General features: G+C 42.2%; 1 protein-coding gene across 1 annotated transcript in view; it reads left to right on the forward strand.

Annotated features, from left to right (window-relative positions):
• Window positions 1–10543, forward strand: part of ikbkb (inhibitor of nuclear factor kappa B kinase subunit beta) — a 20625-nt gene that overhangs the window by 6280 nt on the left and 3802 nt on the right. The window contains exons 3-15 of the mRNA XM_031856306.1: window positions 61–155; window positions 3183–3303; window positions 4112–4181; window positions 5876–5964; window positions 7435–7524; window positions 7622–7746; window positions 8409–8516; window positions 8609–8738; window positions 9006–9200; window positions 9294–9408; window positions 9880–10003; window positions 10096–10247; window positions 10426–10487. Of these exons, the coding sequence (XP_031712166.1) occupies window positions 61–155; window positions 3183–3303; window positions 4112–4181; window positions 5876–5964; window positions 7435–7524; window positions 7622–7746; window positions 8409–8516; window positions 8609–8738; window positions 9006–9200; window positions 9294–9408; window positions 9880–10003; window positions 10096–10247; window positions 10426–10487 (1476 nt within the window). The remainder of the gene's footprint in view (window positions 1–60; window positions 156–3182; window positions 3304–4111; window positions 4182–5875; window positions 5965–7434; window positions 7525–7621; window positions 7747–8408; window positions 8517–8608; window positions 8739–9005; window positions 9201–9293; window positions 9409–9879; window positions 10004–10095; window positions 10248–10425; window positions 10488–10543) is intronic.

Raw genomic sequence — 10543 nt, forward strand, 5'->3', positions numbered from 1 at the left:
GTGTGTGTGTGTGTGTGTGTGTGTGTGTGTGTGTGTGTGTGTGTGTGTGAGTGATTTCAGGACACAGAGGAACAGATCGCCATAAAGCAGTGCCGTCAGGAGCTGAGCGAGAGAAACAAAGAGAGATGGATTCTGGAGATCCAGATCATGAAGAGGTCAGTTTCACGCTCGCATGCATCCATCCACCTACTAAAGGGCCCCAGAGCAAAATAAAAAATGGAGTTCCCTTCGAGTCCCACCGCCATGCAGGCACATAGCAGCTTCATTATATCCTTCCCAGATGCCAACCTGTATTCTTTTCTTGCCATTTATTGGCAACATGGAGGAGAGAGGGGGGGGGTGACTTGCAGCATAGTTTCCTGTTGTGTGTTTGTGTCTTCACCAGTAGGACACAAGCACACGTTTCAACAAGTGTTCCTGTGCTATAAACAGAAATTTATGTGGGACTGTGTACCATATAAGCGTGACATTTACTACAATAATTAAGCCATAAACTTGATTTTTAACGCAGCCCTGTGCCCTCGGGATCAAGTAAAAAAGCAGAGATGTTCGATAACACGCAGGAAATGAAGAAGAGCAATTTTTTTATTTTTTTTACCATGGGCACCTTGACAAAGCTTGTCTCCTGATCCAGGGGTGTCTTTTTTTTCCCGCGGTGATGGATCTTGGTGTCTTACCTCGGCTGGAGAAGTTGGTGATTTTCTCCCCTGATTTTTTTTCCTGTCCGAACTCTTTCACGCGTTTCCTTAAAGCTCTTTCTTTGGCCCGGCAGACGTGTTGTGACTCACCGTGGTACATTCCATGACAAGCGGTGCGCTTACGAGTTTGACATTTGACTTTAATGTACCCGTCTGTTTCTCAAATTTTCTCAAAATACAAAATTTGCATCCCGAAATAGCAAAAAAGACATTAAATCATTAGAACGGCATTGACGTTTCGGGTTATTTTGGTCTGTTGGTGGTTATTTTGGATGGGTTAATGTGCCGCCTTCTCATTCTGCTTTGCTTTGGAGTGAGTATTTCATTTCCACACGCCTGTGTTGTCTATTAGTAGTTCCAGTCGGGTCACTGGAGTTGAATGGCTCTCCTGCGGGTTTCGATTTTTCTTTTTTTTTTGTCAGATGTGTGTGTGTGTGTGTGTTTTTGTCATTTGCTGGTGCAAACATGAGTATAAAACCATTTCTTTCCTAGTCCCAGTTTAACAAGTGTGTTGTTTTCAGACAGACTTGGTCACGACCACAGCCCTCCCGTGCACCCACGCTCAACTCGGGGGTGAAAAACCACAGGGCAGGGGACACGTACATGGCAACCTGCTATTATATTGTTACAGCTACTTAACTCAGATGTACGCATGCTTATGCAAAAACACATCACTTTCGCAATGTTTTTGTTTGTTATGATCTGTTTATAGAAATTATATTGCATCACTTTTTTCATCTGCTGAATGGTTTCGTAAAATATATTTATCCAACAATCTTGTTCATGTTTTGCTATTCCCTCCCACTCTCCGGAACTCTTTTTATTTTTTATCTAAGCTGAAAAGAGGCAGAACAAAGATGAGGGGAATATTTCCCGCGTCATTCACGTTGGCTTTTTCAGGGGAAAATATCACGTTGATGGATGATAATAACTTAAGCACAGCTTATTATTCTAGTGATGACTATCGTATACCTCCTGCTGTTGTGGCCGTTCTGACACACTGTTGCATGTTGTTCAATGGCACAGTTCCAGTCATCTTCCTGGTGCATCTGGTATCAGTTTGAGTTACTCATCTATTATATTTCTCCTTTTGTTTTCTCAAAGAGGGCTCGACCAGAAACACATCGTTTCAATCAGAGTTATGAAACAGGGAAGAGTGAGAAACAGAGAACGTAACACAGCAGGTCTGAGAGCAGAGGGAGTAAGGTGATAGGAAGGTTTGCATGTTAATTGTGAGAGCATGCCATTTTAGATACATTAGGTGGACACAGTGTCCATCTACATTTCTACATGCCTAATGCAGGTATATAATAACAAAATACTGTGTTGCGTTACCTCAAAAAAAGTCTGGATAAGTTGCACCCAGCTCGGGGGTGGGGCCGCAAGATAAATCTGGGAAGTCGATGAACAGAATTAACAAAATGCTGCTCATTTTTTCAGACTTTTTTCTATTTTTTTTGTTCTTTTTTAATAGAGTGCTGCAGAAATGAGTCCTAAAACCTGGAAATTAGTTATTTTTTCACTTCCAGTTCACACGTCCCAAAGTCAATGGGGTTTTTGAATGTGTTTTTGGTTAGATGCCTGAAATAAAGTCTGTGGTTACGCAAGATAAAAAATTTGTAACGTTTAGTTCTACAACGTAAAATACGTCAGAGTTTTGAAGCTTTTACGTGTCTTAAAATGGCTGAATGACCCTAAAAATGACGCTATCTCGCCGACAAGTCCGCCTTCACAGCCTTGTTGTGTACACTCATGTGACCGTGGTATAGTTCGTATATAGCGCAACGCTTTTTACGCTGATTGCATTCGCACTTCACAAATCATAAAAGCGGTGTCCTTTGCGAAGATTATCTTGCTAAAAAAACCTGTAAGTATCACAAACGTTTGTTTGCCACGGAGCTCCAAAATCCAGTGAAAAAAACCCATTGGCTTTTTGTTGAGGAAACCAGTGTGATGCTGACTTCCAGGGTTGGCCGACAGAAATAAACCATCCCTGCAGCAGCACTCTATTATGCTGTCAGGTTGTCCGTCCGTCCATCCGTCTGGTCCGCTCTCGTGAACGGGATATCTTGGGAACGTCTGGAGGGAATTTCTTTAAATTTGGCATAACAATTTATTTAATTTTTCTACGGACATGGATGTAAACTGCAACATGTGTGGGTGACGAAGGCATGCGACCAGTCATTTTAGTTTTCTTGTGAATTACTGGGTACTTTTATGTCTTCAGGCCTTTAAAACCTACTCAAAAAAGACAAGGAAAGAAATCACCAGTGAGGAGGTGAACTTCTCACAACTTTTTGACGATTTCAACCAGGGTGGCAAGCAGACATCGCTTCATTTGAATGGGTCACAATCCCAAAACACTGGTCTAGATTTAGATTTCTACATTTTTCTTTAATTATCTTTTGTCATCACTGGAACAAATCTGATAGAATACATCGTTCCGCCCCACTGACTGATATCTGCTTATTTTGACTCGCACAGGTTGGATCACGTTAACGTGGTTGCAGCCAGAGAGGTTCCCGAGGGAATGCACGAAATGATAACCATCAATGACCTGCCGCTGCTGGCCATGGAGTACTGTCAGGGAGGAGATCTGAGGAAGGTAAAAGTCTGTTTTATGTTTTATGTTTATGTTTAGGACACTGGAGTAAAACCCATAGACCTTAAGGTCAAATTGCTGAATCATAATAAATCATCAAGGAGCGGCAATCATGAGGTCCTTGTGAAATAAAGAATACACAAATGTCACTTTTGCTTATATTTCACTATTTTTCGGCCTTATTGCTCACCCATGAATGTGACTTGTTTGCACTTCTTCTGTGGGTGAAATCTGGAGCCTTTTCTTTAATCCGAAAACGACTTGAGTGTGTAGCCTCAAGGCGATAGACAAGTTTGGCACCAGGCAGCCGTGGTAGAGGAGGAAAATGCCAACCGTCCTAAAAACCGCAGTGTCATTAAAATTTCAAGGCATCCCAGATGGCCCAAAAACTAAGCGGTTGCCTCTCGTATCGGGCCTCCCACAAGTTTCCAGCAGTAGAACACTTTAAATTTATTGTTTTAAGTAAAACAAATCAAAGGATTTACAGTGAAGTGCTCATTTGCCAATTTGCAAAACTTCTTTTAGTTTAAAATCGCTGCCATGGATGCTCTTAAAAATCTGAAGAACGGTGCAAAAATGCCCTGTGAGAAAAACCTCTATTCACGTATTAGAGAAAGTGGACACTTGGGTTTGTTTTCAGCTTAAAATCTGTGCCTGTTCAGGACCTCCACTGTATGTCTGATTTCTTCCAAACACAATGTTCTTAATGGACCATCTGTTTTATTGAAGAGCATACATTTCTAAAGCATCAATAAAAAAGACGGGTTGATGCTATTCATTGTGTTGAGTGTCTGTGTTTGTGCTCCTGCAGTATCTGAACCTCTTGGAGAACTGCTGTGGAATGAGGGAGGGCTCCGTTTTGATCCTGTTACGGGACATTTGTGAGTAAACCCCGTCTCCACTGTGATACCACTTTAAAGCGTGTGTGTGTGTGTGTGTGTGTGTGTGTGTGTGCGTGTTTGGGAGAGTGATAGATTGATTGAGCTTGCAGCGTGATTAGTTTCCTGTAGTGGGGAGGAAATGGTAAATGGTCATGGTGACCAGTATCCTGATGTCACCGATGACCCACCAAACTCTTAGTCATCATGGCGACAGTGCACACTCAAAGAGGAGGTTTACGTCAATGATCGGACTCATTCACGCTCTGACCGCTGACGTAATGTACCAATGCTTTCATCAGCAACACATTGTATATTACACGTAGTATAAATAAGGTTGAGAGAGGACACGTATGCCGTATGGTATGGATCACACGTAGCTGGAGTGGAGAGTAGAGAGTCTCTCTCACACACACACACACGCACGCACACACACACACACACACACACACACACACACACACACGGAACATAGAAACTCCTTTTCCTGTTACCCACTGGTGGACATTTCCTAATAATGAGTGATCCTCTTTTAACTGCTTTATGAGTGAGGGTAAAGACTGAGGCATGCACAGCCACACCCAAACTCACACTAACATATACACACACACACACACACTCACACAGTCAGGTGCCCAAAGGTCATGAGTTCCGCCTCGTTGAACCTACTTTGCCAGCACACACACTAGTCACCCTTTGACGCATAAATCAAGCGACATTATAGTTTCAGCTGTAAATTGAGACAAGAAATATTTTAATCTATCTACAGATTAATGGCTACAGAATGAGTCTCATCCTCCTACGTTCTTATTAAATAATTACTTTACACCAGGCTGAAAAGCAGTGTTTTATTGCCCTCTGGTTGAAATTGTCAAATCTGTTTTACGTCTGACCATTACTCAACCCAACAGTGATGTCACAGTGTCCTGGAGTACACCTGTACATCACTGCAGTTAGAAACACGATTTATTAACTTTTTTTAAAGAGCAACTTTACGCAGGCTTAAAATCTTGTTTTTGCTGGCCTCTAGTGGTCTAACTTCTTGCTTCTGGCTACAGTGATGTAGAAGTGAACTTCGGGTTGTTTCAGTACACTGTGACATCACTGTTTAATGAAGCAGAGCACACTTTCTGATGACATCCATGTGAAACTGAAACTGAAACTTTCAACCAGCGAGGGCAGTGAATCACTGCTTTTCAGCCTGGGCTTTGAGTCTGTTTACAGGTCTTGGGGAAAACTATTGCATATATGAAGAAAAATTATGTAAAGCTGAGAAAGGTCTGATGATTTACCTCAAGTAATGTCACTTGATAGTTAGGCTGAAGAAGAAGAAAATAAACAGAATTGGGGGAGAAATGAGAAAGAAGAGGTCTTACCAGACTAAGTAATCTCTGCTTGAGGCTAGCGGCTTGAGGCTACGTTAGCCACCACTAGCATAACACAAATGAATCTGGCAGAGGGCAAGTCATGAGTCCGGCGATGTTAAAGGAGTGCGGTGCTAAATTGCGCTAATGTCAGCTGATACATTGGCCTGGCCAATTTATCGGTAGAGCTCTAGTTTACATGCAGCGTTAACCTCTTTCATATGAGAGTAAACCAGGAATCTTCAGCAAATAATTTACAACTCATGGGACTCTAACTCTGCATTTTTACTTTTTTTTTCTTCTTCTTCTTCTTCTTCTTCTCTCTCCCTTCAGCGTCGGCTCTGACCTACCTCCATAAGAAGAGGATCATCCACAGAGATTTGAAACCAGAAAACATTGTGCTGCAGCAGGGAGAGAAGAGAGTGAGTTAAATACCCTGTGAACCATCTTGTTATGACAAATACACCCAAACCACAACAAAGAGGACATATACAGTAAAGGCTTTTTTTCCTCCCCTTTTTGTGGGTTATGTTGGATTAAGTGCAGGAGACTGGTCTCTCTCAAGTTCACATGTTTACCATCACCAGTCGAGCACAGCTCTGCTGCACTGATTATTTAATGTGGAAAACACAATCCTTCAGCTGATCCTTGCAGTTACAAGGAACGTTTGGGAATGACTTGCTCTTACCTTCTGCTCTGGGCCTCCCTTTATTTTGTTCATTGTATCCTCCAGCCTGCAGTAGGACACAGGGAAATGAAGAATGCTATATAAATGAGGCCAGACATATTAAAGAGCTGATATATTCATGTTTATGCTCACTGCTGTTTATAGAAATTGAACCAAACAGACTTATCTGCACAAAGTTTATAGTTTTGCATGACCTGGCACACCAGAGAAACAGTAAATTCAATGTACAGACTTAGTTTTTGGTTTGTGTGGGAGGGTTAAGACTAAACGGTTGTATACAAATGGACAGAAAAGCATTGAATTGACTCATGCATTCTTGGATACTTAAGGATTTAAAGGAATAGTTTGACATTTTGGCACTTACTCGCTTTTATGCTGGAGACTTTGATGAGATGATGCCACTGTCATATCTGTCAATTAAGTACAGTAGAGGGTCAGCAGCCGGTTAACTTAGCATGAAAGACTAGAAACAGGGATAACAGCTAGCCTGGCTCTGTCGAACAGCAGCAAAATCTGCCTTGCTGGCACCTTTAAAGCTCACTTATTAACATGTTATATCTTGTTTGTTTGTCTGAAACAATTTTTTCTTTCCAAATTCTGATGCCTGAACTTGCAAATCCGAGTACCGATCCGATACCAGTGTTAAAAAAAAAAGGAAGTTAAACAGGTCTTAATTATCTCTCTAATATCTATTTCACATTGCTGTGAAAGCATCTCCTTCAAACGAATGAATTTATTCAAGTTTCCCAGCAAAAACTAAACTTAACTAGATTACATTGAACACATCATGATAACATTATAATTTACCTTCGCCCAAAACTCATTTTTACTCAGTTTGAAAACATCATAACGTAACTCAATGGAACCTCCTTTAACAGCTGTTAGCTCTGTTATTTAGCCAAGCAGGACTGAGTTGCTCTCCGGCTGCTAACAGCTAACGTTAACTAGCTCTCCGTCTGCCGAGTTCAGCACCGATTTGTTGTTCACAATGTAGCAATGAGTAGTACTTGTTTACGCATGTGCAGCAACGCTACCGACCGGATCAGTTAGCGAGCGAGAGTTTTTTCAATTCTATACTATATGCCATATAGTCCCATTATACTGGAGGGGTGGGATGAGCTGTCTCTTTAAGTTGTCCATTTGTAATTATAGGATAACATATTGACTTTTTTTTATTGACTTCTCTTCTCTCTCTTAATCTTAGCTGATCCACAAGATTATAGATCTCGGCTATGCCAAAGAGCTGGACCAGAGCAGCCTTTGCACCTCATTTGTGGGAACACTTCAGTACTTGGTAAGTGATGAAAACCCAAGTGGACACATTTTCCACACCATCCTCTCAGCATGTTCTGGACAGTAACAGCAGAATGCGTTTTCCCTCTATCTTCCAGGCTCCAGAGCTCATTGAGAGAAAGAAGTACACGGTCACTGTGGACTACTGGAGCTTCGGGACTCTGGTGTTTGAGTGCATCACAGGATTTCGCCCTTTCTTACCAACCTGGCAACCCGTTCCTTGGTAGTACTACCATTCGGAAATTCCCTTTATTTCATTTTTTTAAAGAGCAACTTTACACCAGCTGAAAATCTTGTTTTTGATGCACTCTAGTAGTCGAACGTCTTACTGCTGGCTGTAGTGAAGTAGAAGTGAACTTCGGGCTGTTTCAGTACACTGTGACATCACTGGTGATTTGTTTAAATGTCACAAAAGTTATCATGAAGGAAGTGAAGTTATGTTTTCCAAAACTAGTTTCAAACATTTCTCCCTTCTCAAATCAAATGTTTCTCTTCTTTTTGTTTTTGTTTTTGTTTTGCAAAACAAGCTTAACAATGAGGTTTTTGAAAGAACACAATTGTTACATGACTGGATTGTAACTCACAGGGAATATAATAATGTACATGGGTTGCCAAAGCAAAGAATCGCAGGATATGTGGGTTGTGCCCACGTCAATGCCCCTTGTGCCTCACTAATACGATGAATAATAGATATGAAACTCCAGGGGGTCTGATTACATAGAACAAAAACACCCTCCCTTACTTGCAATTTCAGTTCCTGGCACGTACGTTCACAGGTCGGAATTCACTGTGATTAAATTGAGGATGAAGCGGGGGGGGTTTAAGGGTATACAAGATATTTTTTAGGGCTTTTCTCTCATATAATCCATCTGTATCCTTTTTTAGGCACAACAAACTGAAGATGAAGCAGAAGGATGATATCGTCGTCTATGAGGACCTCTTGGGGGAAGTCCGCTTCTCTAAACATCTGCCTCAGCCCAACGACCTCAACTGGTGATTTCTATCTGTGACAAACACACACGTACAAAAAAAAAAATCTAAATCAGGACTTTAGTCAGTCTAACGTGTTGACTGGTGTTTGACAGTTTGCTATTAGAGAGGCTGGAGAGGTGGCTGCGGCTGATGTTGAAGTGGTCTCCTCAGGAGAGAGGCAAAGACCCCGACGCTACGCCCATGGACTGCTTCTCCCAGCTGGAGGTCATTCTGCAGCTCAAGGTCAATTGAGTAAATCAGTCAGTTATCATTTCCCTTTGTCTCATCTCATTGCCCATGTGGACATCTTTTAGTACTTTCTGCTGAACAATACTCAAATATAACTTGTCAAAAGAGCTTACAGCTGTGTTTCTGAGGTCACGCTGTAAATTCAGGTTGTTGTTTTCGTTTCAACTTTGACGGAATCTGCTTGGATTGAATTGTGCACCTTTTAGATTTGAGACCGACACATTTACTTGTTCTTTCTGCACTCTGCCTGCCCCCCCCCAGCTGGTTCATGTCCTGAACATGATCTCCGCTAAAATCCTGACGTACTCCGTCTCGGACGAAGAGACCGTGTCAGACCTGCAGCTGAGGATAGAGAAAGACTCCAACATCCCTGCGGCCAATCAGGAGCTGCTGCTGGAGGCGGGGTTAGCCCTGGAGCCTCACGGACTGGCCACGCAGTGCGCCGTTGATTACACGGTAACGTCTTAACAACACCTTCACACAATGGTCAATGGCACGGTGTAATAATGGTAAATAATAGTAAAGTATTATCATTGTCTGTGTCTGTAGGAGATAGATGGGCGACGGACAGACTTTCCGCTGGTCTTCCTGTTCGATCGTTCCTGTTGCAGCTATGAACCTCAGTTTGCTCCGCGCACCCTTCCAGAAAACATACGCTTCATCCGTGAGTACACAACAACAAGTATTTAAAAAAACGTCTGCACATGTGATTCTGTGTCTCTTTTGTTGATTTCAGTTGAATCTGCCTCAGTGGTCTAAACACCATGAACACTTTTGCGAAAACTTTTCAAATGAATTGAGCACTCGAGCAATGATTTCCTTATGGGGCCCAACTAGGATGTATGCTTCATTCAGGGTTTATTGTTAAATTAAGAAAATATAATCTGTAGCAAATAAAGACGTATGAAATGAACACAATAATCTCAGCACTCACTTTACCATATTTAAACCACACACTGTTAGTACACAGAGAAACAAACATCCTAACCCTCCGGATCCATGGTTAAGGTCACTTCCAGGTATAATTAGAATGGAATATTTTTATGATGACATGAACAATAAACCTTCCTGCGGGAAAGCTACAAACTGTAATAAATAGAATAACAATAAGCATGCAGCCTTGTCTTTGTCACAGAATCCAGCCATAAACATGTTCTGGCCTACAGCCCTCTGAGGAGGACCTGTGGCCAGGCGTGGCACACCATCCGCTCCCTGAAGGAGGACTGGCAAAGACTGCAGCAGGGGCAGAAAGCCGCCATGTAGGAAAACACACACTCTCAAAACTCCCACGTACGGCATACGTCAACTGTTTGTCAAAAACAAAACGCGTTTCTTTGCTGCTGTCTTTCAGCATGAGCCTCCTGAGGTACAACTCCTCGCTGTCCAAACAGAAGAATGAGATGGTGTCCATGCACCAGAGACTCATGGCCAAGCTGGACTTCTTCACCACCAGCCTTCACATCGACATGGACAAATACCAGGAGCAGACAGCCACCGGGATCGGTACTATGTTACAAAAAAACAAACACGTTGGTAGATAGAGGGCAAGTTTACACTACAGCTGGCAAAATGGCATTAAAGCGGCCCTTTAATCGTAATTATTTATAGCTTCGTTTGGTGGAAAGTGTCTAGAACACTTTAGTTTGCCACTGGCTAATGATAGTCTTTTTACATGTTCTAGCGTCAGAGAAACTCATGGGCGTGTGGAGGGAGATGGAGCAGACTGCTGTCAGCTGTGGTCAGGTACAGTTTTGTGTGTGTGTGTGTGTGTGTGTGTGTGTGTGTGTGTGTGTGTGTGT

The sequence above is a fragment of the Anarrhichthys ocellatus genome, unplaced genomic scaffold (genome assembly GCF_004355925.1).
Source record: "Anarrhichthys ocellatus isolate YVR2014 unplaced genomic scaffold, GSC_Weel_1.0 scaffold17, whole genome shotgun sequence".
In the NCBI taxonomy this organism is placed as follows: domain Eukaryota; kingdom Metazoa; phylum Chordata; class Actinopteri; order Perciformes; family Anarhichadidae; genus Anarrhichthys; species Anarrhichthys ocellatus.